General features: G+C 41.9%; 1 protein-coding gene across 1 annotated transcript; it reads right to left on the bottom strand.

The window, feature by feature from the left end:
- Positions 1-795: 795 nt before the first annotated feature.
- LOC149286520 (rac GTPase-activating protein 1-like) lies at positions 796-9034 on the bottom strand. Its single transcript, XM_089493998.1, is given in 18 exon segments — positions 796-871; positions 967-1075; positions 2604-2721; positions 2800-2932; positions 3022-3127; positions 3540-3738; positions 3837-3932; positions 4180-4344; positions 4423-4550; positions 6082-6196; positions 6398-6475; positions 6560-6613; positions 6804-6873; positions 7893-8032; positions 8112-8314; positions 8948-8981; positions 8983-8997; positions 8999-9034. Coding segments are annotated over 18 exon segments (1875 nt in total).
- Positions 9035-23807: the final 14773 nt, after the last annotated feature.

The raw sequence follows: 23807 nt of genomic DNA, 5'->3' as shown, positions 1-23807 counted from the left end.
CTTAGTCCACATGACATGATCCCCGCTCTTTGGATACTGCTCAATAAGTCTGAGCAGGAATGATGCTTCCTCCAAATTCAGAGTTGGAATCTGCAGGTACCCTAACTAAGGAACAAGACTTAAGATATTTCTGCTAGCACAGACACACTCATATGCCTTCATGATTACAGTCATCACTTCAAGCAGATTGGAAAGAGTGCACTTCACCAGATTTCTTTGCGTAAATAAAAAAACTAAAAAAAAAACAAAACCCTGTCAATGGTAGAGCGGTAATTTATCAGTGCTGTCTTTACTGACATTCTATACCATAAAATATACCTAAAAGCAATCCTGTCAAGTCACACTGTTTAACAAGTTAACATAAAAAGGCTTCCCCTTTGGGTAAAATATATATTCCTGTCATAAGAACGTGGAGTCTAAAAATAAGGGGAGAAAAAAGCAGCAGTGGGTAGAAGAGAGTACTCAGAACGTCCCTTTGTCGTTTGTGTCACCATACGCATATTGGGAACTGTAGTCGTTGCCTACAGACGGTAGAGTTCGAGGGTTCCTGTTCCAGTTTGTGTACTGCTGCTGACTCAAAGCAGGAGCAAAATTAATAAATGCAAATAATTTTCTAAAATGAAAATTTTTTAGAGCTTAAAGTCCTAACAATAAAAGCAAAATATTTAACAAAACTCTATTCAGTAACTTTTTACCACATTATACAGTATGTTTTTTTCAGAGTTAAAAATAAAAAGTGTATACAATAAAAGGCACAGTGTTCTGTTCAGATTTCTCTAGATAAGGCTGTGCTACTCATTTCAACATGGGAGAGGCAAAAAAGTTCCCTTGTCTCGTAATGCTGGTTGCAGATTTACTTTTGCTTCCAAACCTGGAAAACATATGGGGGGGGGGGGGGGGGAGAAAGAGTTAAACCAAATAGACAAAAAAGTAAGCAAATTCTTTCCTTACCAGAATTATACTTACTTTGGAGTGTTTTTGCCTAGAGTGGACCGCATCTTCTGGGAGAGGGAGCTTGAGGAAGGGGTTTTGGAAATTTGCTGCTCAGGCGTAGTGAGCGGTCCCAGCATGCTTACTATAAGGGGGGAGAAAAAAAACAAAGTTACTTTCCCAACATCACGTCATGATGGCACTTTTGTCAGGAAAGTGCCAAGTCTGATGCCAGCAATTTTTCATAATTGCGAATGCGTGGCAGCTATAAGAGGGCTCTGAATGAAAAAAAATCTTAAAAAATAAGCAACACCTTTATACGATTTCTAGTAAAATGCTATATTAAAAAAATAAGATCTAAGTGATACAAATCTCATGACAACTTACATCATAGACTCACCATCTGCTTGAAAAGCCTGGGCTATGTACTGTATTCCCCCCCCCCCAAAAAAAAATTTTTTTAGAAGCCTGGTAATAAGGTTTTAGAAAATGTCGGTATATTTTATATATACAGCCACAAGTCAGCCAAAGCAGACAGTTCTATGGCTGAAAGTATCAGTCTATATATAAATAAAACCACACGCACGTTACTTGCAACACCTGTATATAAATGCTTAAACTACACCATAACCCTATGAAAGTGAACCGATTACAATTTACAGCTTTGTTATACATTTAAAGTGCACCTGTCATGCAAAAACCATATACGCTTAAAAGCAACCAATGCAATCTTTACATTGTTAAAATCTGACACTTCTATCTTACAATTCTATGGCATCAGCAAACTGTTCAGACCTGTATGCTAAAAATTGGTGCAGATCGTGTCACTTCAGCTTATATCAGAATAACCTAACGGGAAAATTTCAGCTCAATTGTCTAGTTCTTCTAGAAAAATGAGCAGCATTATTGGCCTATATTTTGGCATGCATTTTCTGGGGGTCTGCAGTAGACTTCAGGATTTAACTTTCCAATTGATGGGTCATGAAGGATATCCCCTGGCAAGGTTCTCGTGCAAGCAGGCTGGCTCAACATACTGAAGAGGTAAATTTGTGGGATTATAAGAAACCCAAGGTTTAGCTTTGCATTCTACAAAGCCAGCTTACTTATTCTTGCAGTAGACACTCACTACTGTTGATCTCATCTTCCCTTCTTTAATGAATAAATTAGGGGTCTGCACAAAATTTTCTCCTGGGAGGCCAGGACAATGTTCCTAGAAATAATAACTTACTGCTCTATTTACCAGTATATGCAGCTAATTGACAACCAGGCAGACTACCAGCCACACTGAACTGCTAGTTCCATACAAAGATCCCTGCACATGAGGATACTTATTTGCATGTTTTGGGAGACTTGCGTATCAGTGCATCAGGGAAGTGTTGCATAAAAAGATCAAACAAGGCAAGACTTGTGGGACATCTGCTACCAAATGGCATCGTGACTGCATAGACAAACTCCTATTTCCATGATCGCAATCTGGTATGCTAATGAGCAATACAAGGTTAGAACCGGAAAAGGTTAAACACAGACTTAAGGTGCTGGGCTGGCTAAAACAGGTAGAACACTGCAATCTGAGTGATCAATTGCATTATCTCATTAATTTTGCATTATCAGAGCAAAGTTAGCCATGTGTAGATACATTTTATGTACAGAATGCATCAAGTGGGTAATCATACCTTTCATATCTGGAGTGTTGAAAACATTGGTATTTTCGATGATATTAGGGTCTATGTTTTCAACCATCATAAACTGGTTCCAGTATTCCGCTGGTAATGACATTAGCCGTTCAACAACCTGATGAAAGTACATTTCAGTAAGCTTAAATAAAAACTTAAGATTAGTTATTCAGCTTAGATGGGCAAACAAACGTACCTTTGGTTGGCGTTTAGTATCATGTAAAAGTGTCATGGGGTCAGGATCAGGTACAGCATGACCAACCAAGGTTGGCCCAAACACCTTTGACAAGTTGATTACATCCATCTTACAGCTTGGACTCTGTGAAACCCTGATTGAATGGTATAAAAAAAAATAAAAAAAAATTAACACTTAAAAAACCCAAAAAGCATTTATTTTTTTTCTCGTCACTATGCTTACCTTTGGAGGTGGATCATCAAGAAAGCCAAAGTGTCTCTGTTGGCTGGCGGCAGCTCATCTACAGCTTGATAAACAGCAGCAACGCTGTTGCCCTCATCAGTGATTTCTGGTAAGAACAAAAAATAGGTTTGCAAAACAATATAGGATGTAATACAGATGTATTTCAGAGATGTTAAGGCACATGTGCAGTGAATAAATGGCTGAATTAAAAAAAAAAAAACACATGCGTCCATCAAGTTCAGCCTTATCTGTTAATTTGTTGCTGCTGATCCAAAAGTAGTATTACCTAGTTTGAGGATTTAAAATATCACCCAAGTTTCTCATAACTTGGTTTGAGGACATGACAATATAGGATGGAAAACAAACCCACACCAGAGACCCTGTTGATAAAGTGAAGCAAAATACAGCACTAATGTATGAGGTGTGCAGTATGTGAAGGAGGCACTTATATGAAGTGCCTTTTTAAGAGCATTTGCCACTGAAACATTTTACCCCCCACATAAAATTGAATCACTCACCAGCTGCTTCCATGAACATTTTATTTAAGCGGAAAGTAAGTAGAGGCTCTTTAAGATTGCGCAAGAAGTCTTTGAGGAATCCACATACGGCATGTATGTCATCCACCTTGCTAAGTAGAGGAACACTCTTCCCTCTTAAAAACTTTTCCTTCAGATCTTTCACTGTCCGATCACAGCCAGAAATTCGATAAAGTCCAATCTAAAATTGAAAACTGTACTTTAACCTTTATGCACATTGAATGGAAGACGTTTCATGAAATAAACATGAACTATGATAGAGAGTCTCGTTTTGCTTACCTCATTCAGCCCTCTCTGCTCAATTTCACTTACACAGTGAACCACAACGGGAGGTATCATTGGGGAACTATGTGGAACAAAGTCGGCAAGGGACCCCTGAAAAACAAAAGGAATAAACGGAAATTGACAAACGTAACCTAGTGGGCAAAATTTGTTGCAAACTAGTTGGTAATCCATGTAGTTAAACTTGGCGCATAATTATTTTGCCTTTAAACAGATAGGCAATGCATGGATATATACTGTTGTACATATACACAATTATGCACATGGTAGTATACAATAACTCAACACAAATTTATACATTTAGGTTTCTTGGCAAAGCTAGAATAAACCTGTTTTGTACCTCTCCTATCCGCATTGGTGTACCTCCAGATGAAGGTATGCATGGGAGGGGGCATCTGTCACGGCACTCTGGGTGGGATACAACACGGCAATCCCGACACTTCAAGGATATCTTTCCAAATTTAATTCGTTTACCACATGGGACACACGACTCTGGTTTGATCACCTAAGTGTGAAAAGTGGAGTCAGAAGTAGTTCTATGGAAGGGCTAGGAAAGAGTTGCGTTTGCTGTAGATTAACATACCGTTTTTGACACAAAATCATGCAGCCGCATCCCTGCACCTTGTGGAGTTTTGCAGCTGTCAGTTTCAATTCTATCATCGTGCTGTCTGCTCATTAAACTGGAGTCACTACCCCAGGGCTGTAATTGGGCTGAAAGGGAGAAACACTTAGCGATGAACAAGTTTTCATTTTAACGTTTAAAAGTTGGGGGAATGGCTGCTACTCCTTTGAGAACAAAATATATTACATATCGTTACAGTCAACGACGCAAAGACAGATATTCTAAAGTAGTTTTTGGAAAGCTAACCATTTGGAACCGTTCATAAGCACAATAGGATATAAATTCTGAAAAGCATGGGGGGGCGGGTTTGAAAACCATGTAATTTTCTGTTCAAGATGTAGATGATCTCTATAGAATATAACCCCACCATGTGTATGTACAGCAGAGCAGCTAAAATTTTCTTGCTAAACACATAGCTTTTTTACTCCCTTTTGGAGTCCATGGTCCTATACTCCAGCATCAGAAAATTGATAGCTACATGTGCCAAAGTTTGGCTTTTTACCTAACACACTAAGGTAAAAAGCCAAAATAGATGGAATCAGACCACAAAGCAAATATTTATCAGCCTACCACTATGTCACAGTACCCCAATCTTGGTGACTCTTATCAAACCCTAATTTGTTTTTAAGATCCTGAGACTCAACGATTTTAAAGTCCACTGGAGACAGCATTAAAGAGCGTGTTGCAGGATGAGCGCTTAACACCTTCATTATTCTACAGAGATACAGTTACACATTGTGCCAATAGAAGCAGAGTACACTACATGTAAAGATTATGACCCCTTAAGCCAGAAGTACTAAATGCTACCCCATATGATACAAGTTAAGGGATGGACATGACCCTCCAAGTATGTATGTATGTATGTATGTATGTATGTATGTATGTATGTATGTATGTATGTATGTATGTATGTATGTATAAAAAACACTGAAAAAATATGTTGGGTACTTTAAAACCTTGGTACAGAAAAGCTCTAGGTGGTAAGAGTGGTGACAGTTTCTAAGAACAGTTAGGATAAAGCCATCACCAACATCTTTGTGAATCTTAGGACATACAATTATAGCCACAGCAACAAGCCTTACCTGACAAAGGACGTAATAGTACGCGCTTAAAGAGATCCAAAGTCAAAATTTAAAGTGTCTGAACACCTCATGCCCCTCCTGCTAGAAATATGCATTAACAAAACTCTTGCCCTCAATCCAAAAAAAAAAAAATAAAAAGTGTAGAATACGTTAACGCACGAATGTTAGATATTCTACACGGGGGATGTGGAACATAAAATCTGCTTTTTTTTTTCTTCAATCGGCGGGACCCAACTTCCACAGTAATATGCTTTTAGTTGGACTCAGTCTATGCGAGCCAACGCTGGATGGAGGCCAGGTAACACCACACAACTATTTAGTAGCGGCCATGCTGTTAATTTGTTAGAACCCCAAAACTACAATAATTCTACAAGCGAACACAAAGAAGCTATAGTGTCTTAACTGTTTTCCCAAAGGGCTCAGAAACAAGGCAATACTATTTAAGAAACGGTAAGCAATAATTTGCATAGATACTACTGATACATTCACTTGTCTATAATAATAAAAAATAAAAAAAACCAAAAAAATAAAAACTCACCCGTCTTACGACTCCGTGTATAGTATGGTATAGTCTCAATAGTTGATACAGCTTCAATGGGACCTCCATCATTTGGAACAGTAACAGTTGTTTTTGCCACAATTGAGTCATTAGCCTGAAAGTTACAAAATGAGGGTAAATAAAACCAGATAGTCAAGTTGAGCTTCATAGACCTGCAAATGCACAAAATGCGTCGCTTAGGAAACACTTCCTCTCAATTACAATAGGACATTTATAAATAATACACACAGCATAAAAGCATTCAGTCATTTTGAAGACAATATAAAGTCTATAAAAGCAAGAAAAGGATAAATACCGGATCAATTGCTAGCCCAAAAGAACGTGTTCTCTTTGATGGAACTGGGGGTCCTTCAACATGATGTCTTGATGACCGCTAAATGGAAATAATTGTATATTGTACTCTGGCAACAAGCAAATAAAGCATCTACTGTATAGCAGAAAAGAAAAGTTTACATACCCGTTTCTCTCTCTTTTTCAACCTCACATTTCGCACAAGAGATGAGTCCCAGTCCTGTTAATAAGCCAAACAAAATATGTCAACGTAATCATTTCCCGGGCATTTAAAAATACACACGTAGATATTCGCGTCTTCCAAAATAAATAAATCAATCTAGTTGAGATATAGTGAGACTAAGTCAACATGTGTAAAACACTGACTTGGAAGACCGGACACACCATAAGTTACAGAATTACATCATTACCAAGGAGTCGTCAGTCTTGTCAAAGCTGATGTCCGACAGAATGGAAGCAGATTCATCTATCGTGGACAGTCTAAAAAAAGAGAAACGCTACCAAAATGAAACGGATGTAGAATAACCTACTTTTTATAGCAGTATATATACTACCTACAGTTTGTGTTTTGTCAGTGTATTTTACACACATTACAAATACAATAATCCATAGAAAAGCTGTGAAATAAGACAAAAGCATGTGTAACATCCATTAACAAATACATTTTCTTGTAATTCTCCCCCTTCTCCTCATTCCACCCTTACAAAGACTGCCTAAACCAATCAGCATGTTAACAGCAGGGGAGAGATAATGGGGATAATCATGTGTACCCTGAGAAGAGAATGCATGCAATCCTCATAGTACATACAATTAGTTGCTTATTTTGAGCTCAAAACAGTTATAGGTTTATTTAATGCACAGAACTGGAAAAAGTGATTAGGGGGAACAGGAAATCTTTTAATACATATTTTAATTGGCACAATAATGTAAGTTGCAGATGAAAACACCACATATGCAAGCCTGCAAAATCAAAACAGATGGCTCTAGTATCGCTGGGGGTGTTTATTGATTAAAAAGAGGGAGAGGAAGGAAAGAAACAAAAAATAAAATAAAAAAGCCATGGTAGTTTAATTAGAAACGTATTCTGATGCACGCTATATATATCTTTAGTGTAGGAGAAAATTATGTACTGTGCACATATTTTAGGTATAAGAAGGGATATATATAGAAATATAAAATACATGTATGACACTAATAAAGATTGAGATGGAATGTTTTGTTCAACTTATCTAGATGCATTTGTCAACTATGGTACTGCCACTTCTGTTTCTATGAGATTCACTGACAAGTTGTTTCACCCGGCATCCCATATTTAGTATATACAGCTCAGTGTCCGGTCCTAGAAGTATCACGAACCAGAACTACTCTGAAACACCAAGCCCTGCTGGAATACTACAGCACAATGCCCCATCGGAGTGGATTTAGTTTGCAGATTTGAATTGGTTATGTAAAAATCTACAGTGAATACAGTTCAGAACTAAACATTGTTCAAGACTTACCTCCTTGTACCATTGCCATCAGTGGACAAATGAGTCCTGTTGCTGAGGAAAGCTAAAGCGCTTTTTTGCTGCTCACTGAGCTGAATGCTACCCGACGGATCACACATCAGTAGTTCCCTGATGAGCTGAATCTGTCTTTCCTAAAAGAAGAGGAAAACCAAACATTATTGACCAACAACAAATGTCCTTGACCACGCTACATCTTGTGCCCATTCTCACCAGCTTTTCACATTCTGCCTCTGCTCGTTGCCTTCTCTTAATCTCCACATCCACCTGATTGCGAGCATGCTTTAGCTTAACTTCCAATGCACTGCGCTCTGTTTCCGTCTTTGTCAGTATCTCTTTGCTCTTAATCAGCTCTTGCTCTGTTTTTTGCCATTTTCTACGAAAATCTTCAAAGTTCTTAGCAAGTTGAATGAATTCTGTAGAAAGGGAGGATAATTCACATTGTACATTTAAGGGGATAAGCTAATCTTGTCATTAAAAGATGCCATGTCGGGGGTTTATACATTCAAACCCCTATATTTCCCCATTCAACAGATGAAGATATTTAACAGTATTGAATTTCCAAACTAATGTTTTAGTGCTATTGGAATCAATATTTTATATTTAAATAGAATTCCAGTTTACTTAAACATGAACCTAGTAAATTTGCAAAGATCTCACAAAAAGCCTACTACAAGCCATAGCGACCCGAATGAAACGGATAAACACCCATAAGCGCCTGCCAACGGACTTTTATTAGGTTTTAAATTTAAAGACAACAGAACATTTAACTTATTGTTGATATTTATGACCACTACCAATATCTGACAATTTGGTACTGTATATATTTACATTGACTTGCCAAAATACTTCTAAAGTTTGGTTGACATACCACAAAATAGATAATCCATCCACAGAACAGAGGAACAGAAAGAACTTGTTCTGTCTAGGAACTTGAGCCTGGTCTATTTACATTTCTCAGCACAAACAAGTAACACACCCTTGTTAGAGGTAAATATGTAATCAGCTTGGATATCGCCTAGTCTTCTGTTACCCCCAGAAACACTTACGTGGCTCTATTCCCTCATTAAGGCCCTCCACTTGTCCGCATTAACTGCTCAATAGAGGTTACGAAGATTTATCATTGTGGCCGCCATCTTCCTGTAAAGAAAACAGTAAGGATTAATAAAGCATTCTAGGTTACAATTACATGTAAGTCGCTGACAGATATGCATGGTTTGTTGTTGTGCTTCAAGATGGAAACAGGAAGTCATTCTCTGGAACAGCTATACTTTCTTGGTAAATGCATGGACTGCGGTATATTTTGCTGCATGCAGATTGGTTCAAGCATGCTTCAGTTATCGGAGCCTTCTGTAACTTCTTACCCAGCTGGACCTGCTATGTTTCTCGCACATACTTAATACAACTCTATACGAATGTGCCACCGAGCAAGTGCAAATTATTTACATTTTACCAATGCTTTTAGGTTTAAATAGAGGCAGCCAGGTAAGGACTTAAGTGAGCCAAAACTCAAGTGCCGTAACACCAATAACTACCGAGTATAGTGCTACAGATTCTGAATCCAGTTTTTTGCAATGAACAAATCAAACAAACGCAATTGAAATAGCTCAACAAATGCTTCAAGTGCTTTTCCCCAAATTCAACAGAAAATACAACTTATAACTTCTCCAGTCTCAAAGTTATTCAACTCCCTGAATAGAACCCCTTACAACAGTACAAATAACTAAAAATAAAAGAAAGTCAAGGGCTCTAATGCCCCAGGTTTTTGAGCTGGAACACATGACATACCTGAACTGCCTAGTAGTGATTCAATGAATGTCACAATGGACATTAGAAATATGGCTAAGTCAAAATAACGGTCCAAAAAGTTGGATAATCACTTTTCACAAACAAGAAACAAGACACAAAAAGATAGTGAAGGCACTGAATGTCAGCAGGTTGAGAAGAACCCTTGAGTGACTGCAAAAGACGTGCAGCAAGACTTGGTGGCAACAGGCACTAAGGTTTCAGTGAGAATGAAGCATATGCGGAAAAGAACATACTGCCTACAGTTAAGCATGGTGGCGGCTCAGTGATGCTCTGGGGTTGCTTTGCATTCTCTGCCACTTGAAACCTGCAGCGTGTGGAAGGCAAGATGGATTCATTGAAGTATTAGGAAATCCTAGGAGAAAGTCATGCCGTCTGTGAGGACATCATTGGACCTTCCAACAGGCCAATGATCTCAAGGATACCTCAAATTCCAAGGCTTGGTTGCAGACGTAGTCCTGGAAGATTCTACAGTGGCCATCACAGTCTGGTGGGATTTGAAGGCAGTTGCAGCCTGCAAACTTATGAACATTACTCAACTGGAGGTCATTGCTCACGAGGAAGATACCTTAGAAACTCTGCCAGAAGCTGGTGTCGGGATATGCATCTCCTTTGCAGCAGGTCATAAAAGCAAAAGGATACTAAAGATTTGGGGGAAACCACTTTACGTATTCATTGTGTTGAGCTTTTTCAATCGCTTTTGCTTGATTTGTTCATTGCAACATGAAATGTTGAGAATAAACCTGATTTGCAATGGAGGGGGGTGATTTATATTGCAACTGTGTATAATGACTGCAATACTATAAAACAATGCACAGCATACATTTTATGTAGGCAGACTCACTTTTACCACTTACAAATGTCAGCCTGGCCTATAGTAAAACTCACCACTTCATCTTAGATCCTTGCAAGCGCTACTCAGGCTCCATGATAACCTTTTTCACTATGGGTTTATTCTTTAAAGGACCATTTTCCAGGAGAGCTTGTTGCACGGAGGCAGTTTTAACTCAATTCACGGTTCATTATGAAGGGCCAGTATTGGCCTGTTTCTCTAAAAGATCTAGGTGAGGATTGTGAAGAAATCTCAGATTGTAGAATGCATTATATAGGGCCATCCAAGCCTAATGCAGCAACCCAGAGATTCCCTTATGCACATAAAGTTTAATGGAAACCTATAGGGACCAACTGATGGATCCTTCATGGATACAAAATGAATGCTTTATTAAGCAAATACTCCAACGGAACACCAGAGTTTGACTTTGCCAATATTACGATTCCCTAAGATTTTGGTCTTTTACATACAAATTACCTATGCTACTTTATTTATCTGCTTGACTGCTTACCTTTTCATAATCTTTTCTTTCAGGTTCCAGTAAAACCGCTATAGCTTTGAAAGCTTAATTCTCCCCCCCCCCCTGACTTTTTGTCCTCTTAAGGTCTCTAAAATTGACTATATGGCATTCTACTATTTGAAGCTTAAGGGTAACCCCAGCCATCACATGCACATAACTTAGAGGTCTCCCATGCCTGGCTAGCATTTCACGAGATAGGAAAGCTTCCCCATTGATTTCAAAGGGAGTGCTTTTTTGTGATAGCACTTTGATAGCCATTTAGCCCCCCCCCCCCCCCCATATATCCTTTAGATCAAATTTCTGATAGGACTATCAGTCTGCAAGTGTTTAATGCCTTGCCATTCTAGACTGTGCTCTTTCCTACACCGCTCACAAAAGAAACTACTAAAGATACCAATTCATTCTCTTGTGACATCCTTTCTAAACACCTGTGCTAGACTGATTTTTGTATTGCATTACTCCATCCTCTTCTCCACTGTGCCATCCCCTCCTATCTCCGTAAAACCTCCAGGATAAAAACCAAACTCCTTACCTACAGTGTTACAGGGTCACCGTACCCAAGGCTGGGTATCCCCTGTTTGAGGGCTGAGGAATCACCAGTCAGTCCCTCATACGGATAGCACTCAGCTATCCACGGATCATCCAGACCACCATTCGTAGTAAACCAAGAAGAACTCTCTTTATTACAAACACAGAGAACTTTATACCATCTCAATGCAATGTCTACCGAACCCAACCCCCAATCCCATCAGCCACATCCCATCACAAATCCCATCAGCCACATCCCATCAGTATACAGGGGATGTATCAGGTGAGGGGATTACAGAATACAATGGGTTCCCCCACCTGTGTTATCCCCCCTGTAGTGCGGGGGCCGTCTGGGCAGACAGGGCTGTGCTGGCTGATTAAAAGCCCCAGCCAGATTATAGGATCGTCTCTTTGAAGGCTGGGGCTGAATCCACATCAGTCTCTGGGCCGGTTACACAATATAATATATTACCGGGTCACGGTATACAGAACCGGACACAAAAGTGCTCCGTGACCCGGCTAAACTTCATATGACACATGAGCCAGCTAGCCTGGCCCTGTCACAGATCTCCCCCTTGACCAACGGTCCGGCAGACCAGGCAGATCCACACGGGTCTGCTGCAGGCTGTCCGAGTGGACAAAGTTCAAAGGTGCAGGCCTTAGTTCATGGCCCCCTTTGTCAGAATCATCCATTGAAGGTGGGCCAGGGCCCTGGTTGCCCAAAAGGATAGTCAGTAGTCCTCTTTGAATTGGAGGACGGTCCCACCTCAGCCGGGGGCACATGGCTATCCCCCTCACCGGGGTAACAGAGGCACGTGGAGACTCTTGCTCCCTAGTCTTGGGAACTGAGTCTGGGGCAGCTGCCAGGCCAGGGTGGTTGCATGGAAGGAAAACCCTGCTGATCGGGCCGGGGGCACTCGGGGAACCAGGGAAACACGTAGCGGTAGTAAGCGAGGCCTCTACCGGGACACTGGAGTGACCTAGGGGACACTCTGGGACAGGAACAGGTGCCCTTACAGGGTTATTGGGCGAGCTAAGCAGCTCTGCGGGGTACTCAGGGGACCCAGGGGAATACTCCGGGGCAGGGACAGGTGCCAATACTGGACCACCGGGAGGGTTAAGCAGACCCTCGATCTTCCTCTCTGGGACAGGTGCCTCTGCCTGGGCACGGAGAGAGTCAGAGGAACACTCTGGGACAGTGACCTGGGCTTCTAGGAGGACACTTGGGGAACCAGGGATCACTTCGGAGAACACAGGGATATGAACCAGGGCCTGCGCCAGGCTACTGAGAGGACCCAGGGAACTCGGCAGCCCCTCTGGCGTCCTCGCTAGGTCGGGGAACGGTGCCTCTACCGGGTCACCGGGGACTTCAGTGGGAACCTCTGGGGCAGTGACCCGGACTTCTCCCAGGACACTCGGGAAATCAGGGGGACAATCTGGGGCCCTGGCTTCTACGGGCATAGATAAGGGTTTGGTGAGGGGGATTGTGCCACTTACTCGGGCGGTGGGGACAGTCATCTCTTCTGCCGGGGTAGAGCAGCCAGGGTTGTTGGTGAGGACATGGGTCGGAGCTTTTGGCTTCCTCCTCCGCTTCTTTTTGCTGGCGAGGACCTCGGTTCTTCTCGCCAGGGCAGGGGCCGAGGAGTAGGTGAAGAGGACCTCGGTCCCACTCCCGCAAGTTGTAGTACCATGCTCCCAGTCTCCTTGGAACTCCTGGAGCTCCACTCTCCACAGCAATTCTTTATAGTCCCTCTCGAGCTGCCATTCCTCTTGGACCAGGCAATCCATAACAGCCTCCAGCTCGGGGGGAATAGCATAAACCAGGACTTCTGCACGGTTGTCCCAGATTGTATCCCTGCGGTACTGGCAGGGGCTTCCGAAGGACGAGTCAAATTGGAAGGCATCATATATCAGTCCTGGGTCGACGGGGCTATACAGCATTAGAGGGTCGCTGTGGTCTTCACCTGCTAACTGCTGGGAGAATCCCTGGTAGCGGCTCTGGAGGTCGAGCTCTGCATATATGAGACCTCAATTCTTCTTCCCACTCCGGCAACGGGTTCTCCCCCAGGAGTGGAACTCGTAGATCCCACATTGTCCAGTACTGTGCCCAGTATGATTCGAAGTGGGGATGGGAGAAATCATCCCTCCAGTCTGCGGGCGCAGACTCTAACTGCCATTGCTGGTGTTCCAGCTCACACACCTCGGCTGTAACCCGGTCTGTCTCACCCTCTGGTTCTCGGAAGGGTTGGATATCCTGGTATGATATTTTGGTGTTCTGTTCCCCTAGTCTGGGAGATACAGACCCACTCTGGCTCAGTTCCTGGTGACACATTTTAATCACCGCCGTCACTTGCTCCGATGTAGCCCCTCCTGGGTACAGGGATAGGTGCCATAGAATGTTCTTTTGTAGAGCACTCAGTCCGAGGCTCTCCTCTGGGGCATCCTGGTGCCGGTCCATCTCTCTGCAGTCCGCAATCAGAGTAGCCTTTCCTTTGCTACAAACCTCCAGGAGCTCTCTCGGTGTCTCTCGTCTGCAATCCCAGTTGGTGGTTTGGATTTCACCCAAGTCGTGGGATTCTTCCCACTGCTGCCACCAATGTTACAGGGTCACCGTACCCAAGGCTGGGTATCCCCTGTTTGAGGGCTGAGGAATCACCAGTCAGTCCCGGCTAAACTTCATATGACACATGAGCCAGCTAGCCTGGCCCTGTCACATACAGAGCCTGAAACATTGCACCCCCTAGATCTGTACTCATGTCTACAAATAGTATAACTCCCCTCGAGTTGCAGTCATGTAATTTACAACTCGCATATCCTAGATCTTACCTGTGTTTTACCCATTCTCCAAAATTCTGTACTTTTTTTCTAAACACTCACTAAACCCCTTGGATAAGCATACAATCTACCCTCCTAATGCACTGACACCACCATCTGTTCTCCCCACATGACCCTCATCCCCTAGTAGCACCTTTTTCTTCTCCAAAGAGATTGTAAGTATTCAAGAGTTGGGCCCTCAGCTCCTTGTCCATAAGAGGGCCCCAACGCTTACAATTTTACAATCGACTTGGAGGTAGTGGAGGAAAGAAACAAAGCGAGGGATACAATTAACTTTTCACTATTGTAATTGCACTACGGAACCTGCATGCGCTCGATAAATGGTAATATGATCATTAACAATAGAAATCCTGCTGAGAGCATAAGTCGATTGCCTCATTAAGCTCAAAAATACAAGAAACCATCTTTCAACAGCAAGTTAATCGCCCTCATTGAAACGAAAAAATAAACGGTCCACCTCCGTGATGAGCTAGCTTCTCAGGCCATGTGCAAAAAAATAAAAATAACACAATAGGTCATCAACTTAGATTTCTGTACCTAAAATGAACACCCTGTCATATTTGCATCTGCAAACAAGTGCACCTGTAAGTTCTGATGCCCAACCAATACACACTTTCTAATTTCTAACCATTTAAACCATCCAGAGGAGGAGACAGACGTGTTTGATTTGACATAGATGGCTGCTAGACAATTACCATTCTGTAGTTTCATTGCTGAACACAACAGCTTCGCTAACTACTAGGTTATTTGGCAGCTTTCATTGATAAGGTTCGACCAGGGATGTATTGCCTGGCCTAAAAGGAAATAAATGGGTAATGCAGAAAGAAATACATTTAACTAGACAAATCAGTTGGACAAAAAGCACCAAACTACACATTGGATATTCTCTCTAACCGATGAAAGAAAAGTTGAAAGTTTTGAACCAGGCTGGGTTTACCTTAAGCAAAACATCAGCCCTTTAGAGTTTCTGAGGACCTCATCAAAATGAATAAGATGAATTCAGCCATGTCTGAACAAACCCTACCCAGTAAACACCCAGGTAGTCAGAGAACCCGCTGGATACACAGACCGATGCAGAAACCCACCCCTAGTGCCATCTTAGATTTTTGTTTCTCATCTCCCTTACCATAGATTGCCGGCGATCACTGAAAATGAATGCATTACAGACTCATTTAAATGATGCATTATTGATAATCCCTATCACTTCCTTAACTCCGATATGCACTTCAAAAGGACCAGCCGCATGGGGTAAAGTGCACCTTTTGTTAGATGGCTGGGCATAGTTCCGGTTGCATGGGGGTTTCGTTCAGATCCTAGTTATCTACAGAGCGAAAAGCAACCGTTACTACAGGCTTTAAAGTAAGGCGTCTGCTGAAGCACTGCAGTGAAAAATGCATCACAAACTCTCCGAACTCAAACGGTTAAAACACATACAAGTTCAACCTTATACAGCTGGCGCTGGACTACAACTCCCATCGCTTAGCAAATAACGGGAGGGATAAATACGAAAATAATTGCCAGATACGAGACATCTCCTTTACAGCAACGGCGCCAACGTTCATCTTGAGATTCTCACATTTCTAGTCACTCCCCTTAAGTCTCAATATACTGTCCGGCATACAGGCGCCGGAGACAATACAGCCTTGTCCTAGACCGACCACTTAAACTGCGCGACTTACCGGCCGTTTCTGCTCTCCGGTCAATTCCAGGGACACTGCATGTGGCAAAGTTCCCGCTAGAGGCCTGCGTTCCCTCCCGGTATAATCTACTTCTCTCCTCACAACCGTTTCTCTGAGACACCTCCCGCCCAAGTTTGAATTTGTGACTCCGCCCACCTGCGTGTTCTCAGATGCGCAGCAACGCAGGACTGCTAAAAACTCTTTGGAGAAAGCAGGGATGGGCTGGCTCATTGAGAGCCCGCGTTTGCCGGGTGGGCAGGACGATCTTCTGTGAGTGAGGTCATTCGTTAACTGTCGGTAAACAGAGCTTTTAGAAACGTGGATCACCGCAACTGGAATTCAAATATTATACGTAGAATCCCCCCCTCCCCTAGTAGTTGGTGCTCCGCATCGGTTGGCGGGAAATCATATCGAACTACTGAAGATCCTTTCCGAGTTTATAGAGCCCGCCGTAGTCTTAACCAGTTTAAAACTTTATTGCAATGAATACATTTTGTTTCTAAAGTTTTGCCATCTTTCTGCTCTGTCAATGTTGCTTGAGAAATAATGCACCAGGCTGCCAGCGGAGTAACTAGAACGACTAGCCCCCCCAACTTCAACAAGTGGTCTGTGCCATCATTTTCCCCTCCTTCCAACATTTAACATATGTGAACACACAAAGAGTCTAGAATGCCAACTATGTACCATACATACATAGGTGTTTACGTTTTGTGTGGAAGGCTATTGATCGGCTCCTGAGCCAATGGGCAGCCATGTTTTCTCTCCTTAGTTTTGCATTTTTTAAATAATGTGGAAGACCTATGTTACAGATCATGTGCTTGACACTGAGTATGCCGATTACATCTAGAAATAAGATAAAGCTGCACATCAGTCATGGACAAATCCACTGCTAATTTATCAATAAAAAAAACTCCCTAAAATTAAAGCCGAGTAGGAGAGGCCTTAAAGATCTGCGTACGTAGTAGAGAAGGTAAACGGCCTCCTTGTTTCCTTACATTATGTCTTGCTTGTTGTGAGGGCTGTTAAGAATGAGCAGAGGTGTCTGAGGGTTACATATAGTTACATAGTACATAAGGTTAAAAAAAGACCTAAGTCCATCAAGTTCAACCCTTCTACCTAACCTTCCTACTCTTGATCCAAAGGAAGGCAAAACCCCTAATTAAGCTACTTTGAATTCTGCCATCAGGGGGGAAAATCCCTTCTTGACTCCAAAATATAATGGCCCACCTTCATAACTGGTAGATAACTTTGAAAGTGGCTCATAGCTTCACCTTTAGCCAAAGTATTTCCCTCATTTCTATAGATATGCAATTAGATTTGCGCTTCCCAACTGCTGCCATAATCTGGATTCCCTTTAGTGAGGAGAGCAGGTAATATTGGCATGCCCACATTTGGGCATTTTTGTAGTCTAGGTTTGGTAGGATCAGTGACCCAGTGTTTTTAATGGCAGTTTCCAAAGTTGGCTTGATCTAATTTATTCGTGAGAATGTGTTCTCCATTATTACTCCCAGGTTTCTGTCCTGATGGGGAGAGAGAGAATGTGACTTATACATGTTCAGTTTTATCTGTGCTGAGTTGTAGCAGTATAGAAGTCATTTAGTTATGACTAAATCAATACAAAGTTCTTTAATGTGCAATAAAGTGCCAGTAAACACGCATATAAGTGGGAGGGAAGAACACACAGCTTCAGGTTAGGTTTGATGTTTTCCATCCCTTATTCAAGGCATCATTTCTCAAAATACTATTATAGAACTTAAAATTATGTTCCAAGCTAGGCCTGGGACTACAGGAACTACATTTACATCAGACATTTCTAAATCTGGTATATAAGTGATTATTGTAATTGTATCATATACTGTACACTAGATGGACAAACATTTTGGGGCACCTGACCATTACACCAACAGGGACTTTTATGGCATAGCACTCTAAATACATAGACATTAATGTGTAATTTGTCCCCCTGTTGCAGCTATAACGGCTTCACTCTTCTGGGAAGGCTTTCCACAAGGTTTTTGGAATGTTTTTGTGGGATTTTTTGCCCATTCATCCAGTAGAGCACCTGTGAGGTCAGACACTGATGTTGGACAAGAAGACCTGGCTCACAATCTCCATTGCAGTTCATCCCAAAGGTGTTGGATGGGCTTGAGGTCAGGGCTCTTTGTGGGCCAGTCAAGTTCTTCTACACCAAACTAATCCAACCATGTCTTTATGGAGCTTGCTTTGTGCACTAGGTCACACTCATGCTGGAATAGAAAAGGGCCTTCCTCAACCTGTTCCCACAAACTTGCAAGCATAGCATAGCATTGTCCAAAATGTCTTGGTATGCTGAAGGGGATATACCAGGACATTTTGGACAATGTTGTGCTTCCAACTGGATCACTGGCTCTTCTAGGTTTTCTAACACCAGGTTGGAGGCCTCAGTGCATCCAGACATTGCATTACCATATCTTAATGCTTCTTACTCCATATACTCTGTTTTTGACAACAGTAAAATGCAATCCCCTTGTTAAATATACCCTATTTGCTCGATTATAAGACGAGGTTTTTTTCAGAGCAAATGCTCTGAAAAATACCCCTCGTCTTCTAATCGGGGTCGTCTTATAATCAGACCTCAAATAGAGGTCTGACTATGAGACTAAGATCCAGATCCCTCGCGCCGCTGCAGGGGACCTGGATCCTTCTGTCTCCCCCCCATTTGAACCCCCCACCCCACACTTACCGGTGCTTTCAATTTCCTGCTGTATTGCCGGGGCAGCGGGTTGACGTCTACGCGATCCGCGTATACGACTTACGCTGCAGCCGGAAGGAGGCGGGGGTTGTCTGCGTCCATCGCGCAGACCTTCCCCGACTGTCAGAGATCAGAGTTCCCCGCAACAGTGCCGGTGCTGCACTGGTGCGGGGAACTCTGATCTCTGACAGCCGGGGAAGGTCTGCGCGATGGACGCAGACAAACCCCAACTCCACCTCCTTCCGGCTGCAGCGAATCGCGTAGACGTCAACCCGCTGCCCCGGCAATACAACAGGAAATTGGAAGCACCGGCAAGTGTGTGTGTGGGGGGGGTGTTAAATGGGGCCATAGGGCATTTCTGGAGGCAGAGTGCTCTGTGAAATGCCTTTTAACCCCCTTAACGCCACTCTGCCTCCTGAAATGCCTTATACCTCCCTATTTGCCACTCTGCCCCATAATATGCCTTTTAACCCCTAAATGCCAGAGTGGCATATAGGAGTATAAGGCATTTCTGGAGGCAGAGTGCTCTATACAATGCCTTTTAACCCCCTAAATGCCACTCTGCCTCCAGAAATGCCTTTTATCCCTCTATACGCCACTCTGCCTCCTGAAATGCCTTATACCTCCCTATATGCCACTCTGCCCCATAATATGCCTTTTAACCCCTAAATGCCAGAGTGGCATATAGGGGTATAAGGCATTTCTGGAGGCAGAGTGGTCTATACAATGCCTTTTAACCCCCTAAATGCCACTCTGCCTCCAGAAATGCCTTTTAACCCTCTATACGCCACTCTGCCTCCTGAAATGCCTTATACCTCCCTATATGCCACTCTGCCCCATAATATGCCTTTTAACTAGTGGCACATAGGGGGTTAAAAGGCATATCATGGGGCACAGTGGCATATAGAGGGTTAAAAGGCATATCATGGGCCACAGTGCCATATTGGAGTGGCAAGCCTGGGGGCAGATGTGCGTAACTGGGGGGCAGGTTGGAAAATACAAGGAAATAAAAACAGAAAAATATTTTTCTCAATCATAGCTTTTATTAAAAAATGTAATAGTTTACATGAATTAACATTTACTGGTAAAACTTTTTTCCTATAGGGTTGTCTTATATTCAGGCTTTTTCTTTTTTTCCTAAATTAATATTCAGATTTTGGGGGGTCGTCTTATAATCGAGCAAATACGGTATTCTACTTCAAAGTACCTTAAAGGTAAATCCCCTTCTTTGATGTCAGAGATGGCCAGACTGAACAAAGAAGAAAGGATTAAAATGCCCCATTGAAATGTTTTCCACAAGAAAATACAGGAAAACGGCATGTTATTTAATAAGAAAGAATACATTTATTTAATATGTATACCATAGGTGTACATAACAATATAAAACATATGAGAAAGTTGGGAAAAAGTTTTATGTAGAACAGCACATTTATTGGACTTAACATCTCCTATGTCTATTCATAGGATGTCTATGTCTACTGGAAAAAAAAATGTTAAGATATAAAAATGGAATAAGACAGAGATGTCCACTGTCACCTTTATTGAATATACTGGCTGTGGAACCTTTTGTGGCCTCTGCTGATGACACATTAGTGATGCTTGCTAAACCTTATGTTTCATTGCCTAATCTGTTCGATGCACTGGTAGAATTAGGGAAACTTTCTCATCGCAAAATTAATCATACTTAATTGCAAAAGCAATGAGTGTGCATTTACCAGAGTGAGACTTCCAGTTTGAATATTTGATAAAATACATTGACTACAGATATCAATAGGTTATTGAGGTAAATCGGATGATAACTGGGGTGGGGGGACTGAAGGCAGATGTGGCTTCACCATATTTGGTGACATGTCAGAGACATCAGTATTCATGTTAAGACCAAGACTAGGGCACTTAGTAAGACACTGTATTTACTAGCTTTAGGCGGGTACTTGAGTATTCCAACCATGTCTCATTGCCATAAGGCGGCTTTGTTGGCACAGAGGGTTACCCTTCCCTGCACAGTAGGGACACCCTCATATCACAGCAGTTACGATGTGGCTTTCACCCTGACTCAAACCTACCTTGGGACCTTTGCATTCACAAATAGATACTCTATTTCTATGTGGGAAACTTACAGGTGTGTGATCAAGACCCTTTTGGCATAGCATGACAACATTCCCGCTTTAACCATTGATGCCTATTAAAAATGCTTAGTTTTAATGCAACCCTGTTGCATTCATTCACAGCGTGTATGCAGTCAAAATTAATGCAGGATAACTAGAACATATTAAGGATGACAGTTGGGATGCAGAATCAGAATATAAAATCAAACCAAAAAGTAAAACATATAAAATTATATAAAAAAAAAAAGTAATGTAAATATTTAAAAGGGTAATCTTTTCAATATTTCCCCTCTTAAGAAAACAACTTAAGGGAAATACTGACTACACTGAAGAGATGAATAGTCATCCCATAGGGTCTGTTCAGACCCTGCTGGAATTTCCAATTACCCCCTCTACTGGCTAGATGCAGGTACTGCCTTCACCCTAAAAAAACTTGTAAGTAGAGGAGGGGAACAGCATGTTATAACCAAAATGCAAGAAGACAAACCAAAGGCATAGAACCACTGCCTGATATGTTTCATGCCCTTAGTCACTTAATTATACATACGTTCCTGTCATTAGGGTGGGGAACACCCCTGTCATGAAGGAGTTAATTTAAATTGTTACTGTATTAGGTTTGTTAATGTTTAACTTTACGCTTAAGGAATATATGACTTGTTTGAAGGGGAAAATTTGAAGCTATACATGTACTGTGTGCTTGAAGATACCACTTATCCTTCACAGATAAATAGTAAACACATATACCGTATTTGCTCGATTATAAGACGAGGTTTTTTTCAGAGCAAATGCTCTGAAAAATACCCCTCGTCTTCTAATCGGGGTCGTCTTCTAATCAGACCTCAAATAGAGGTCTGATTATGAGACTAAGATCCAGATCCCCCGCACCGCTGCAGGGGACCTGGATCCTCCTGTCTCCCCCCCCCACACTTACTTACCGGTGCTTCCTGCTGTATTGCCGGGGCAGCGGTTTGAAGTCTACGCGATCCGCGTAGACAACGTCCGCTGCAGCCGGAAGGAGGTGTGGCTAGCAGCGGGGGTTGTCTGCGTCCGTCGCGGATACCTTCCCCGACTGTCAGAAATCAGAGTTCCCCGCACAGGTGCCGGAACTCTGATCTCTGACAGCCGGGAAAGGTATCCGCGACGGACGCAGACAACCCCCCGCTGCCAACTCCACCTCCTTCCGGCTGCAGCGGAAGGAGACGTCAACCCGCTGCCCCGGCAATACAGCAGGAATTTGAAAGCACCGGTAAGTGTGTGTGCGTGTGTGTGTTAAATGGGGGACATAGGGCATTTCTGGAATGCCTTATACCCCTATATGCCACTCTGGCACTTAGGGGGTTAAAAGGCATATTATGGGGCAGAGTGGCATATAGGGAGTTATAAGGCATTTCAGGAAGCAGAGTGGCGTTAAGGGGGCATTTAATAGAGCACTCTGCCTCCTGAAATGCCTTATAGAGTGCTCTATACAATGCCTTTTAACTCCCTTAATGCCACTGCCTCCTGGAATGCCTTATACCTCCCTATATGCCACTCTGCCCCATAATATGCATTTTAACCCCCTAAATGCCAGAATGGGATATAGGGGTATAAGGCATTTCTGGAGGCAGAGTGGCACATAGGGGGTCAAAAGGCATACCATGGGGCACAGTGGCATATAGAGGGTTAAAAGGCATATCATGGGCCACAGTGCCATATTGGTGTGGCAAGCCTGGGGGCAGATGTGCGTAACTGGGGGACAGGTTGGAAAATACAAGGAAATAAAAACAAAAAAAATATTTTTCTCAATCATAGCTTTTATTTAAAAAAATAGTTTACATGAATTAACATTTACTGGTAAAACTTTTTTCCTTTAGGGTCGTCTTATATTCAGGCTTTTTCTTTTTTTCCTAAGTTAATATTCAGATTTTGGGGGGTCGTCTTATAATCAGGGTCGTCTTATAATCGAGCAAATACGGTAAATATATTCAATATATACATGGATACACTTATAGTCCCCAGACTTGTCACCCATGCTTCAGACTCCCTGCTGTCACTTTGGATTTTGTTAACTGATAAAATGAAACTATTAGCATGTCAATTTTTGAAAGCATTCTTACATTACAGCATTTACTTTTAACAATGTCTATAAAATCCACAAACTCATATAACTCATATAATGAGGTTCTTGCTGCAACCCTGCACACAACATTAATGACCGGGTGCATCATCCAGCCAGCAAGTATAGGTTAAAGAAAGAGAGCATAGCAAATTTCTATATTTATATCAGCATCGTAGCGTTGCAAAGAAATCTTGTTTTTTTAGTCCCCTTTATCAAGAGAAAAGCAAATGTACATATTTATAGAATTAATCCACAAATGAAAAGCTTACTCACCCGTTATGCACAACTAAAGAGTTGCAGGGACGTACACTTTAAGTTTAATAAGCCACTACAAGAATAAACTACAAGTCTTACTGACTTATGTTAGATACCCCAGATTTGTTTTAAGGGAACAGCTAATTTCACAGAGATTATGTTATTGAACAGCACAGTTTATAAAATTAAGAAGTCAAACAACCTAGACAAGGAAAAGTCATGGGATAAACATTAATGATAACGATTAAAGGCACTCACTTGGTAAACGTTACATCTTTATAGTACAAATACATACTAAAAGAAAAAAAAATTTCACAGTTAAAATAAATATACATTTCTAAAATAGAGATCTATTTTAATTGTTTGCTGCTTTTAAGTGCACATGGCAATTTTTTAAAAAAAAATTCTGCCTCAGATCGTGCTTTTTTCCATTAGAAAAACAATGTGTTTTACAGATCATGCATTTTTTCCATGATATATAAAATGTTTATTACCTGCATACAAATATTTTTATTATTAG

Source organism: Sceloporus occidentalis, unplaced genomic scaffold (genome assembly GCF_023333645.1).
Source record: "Sceloporus occidentalis isolate IW3139 unplaced genomic scaffold, rSceOcc1.0.p SCAF_68, whole genome shotgun sequence".
Lineage (NCBI taxonomy): Eukaryota > Metazoa > Chordata > Lepidosauria > Squamata > Phrynosomatidae > Sceloporus > Sceloporus occidentalis.
The sequence above is the reverse complement of the archived record's forward strand: the minus strand, read 5'-3'. Positions and strand labels throughout refer to the sequence as shown.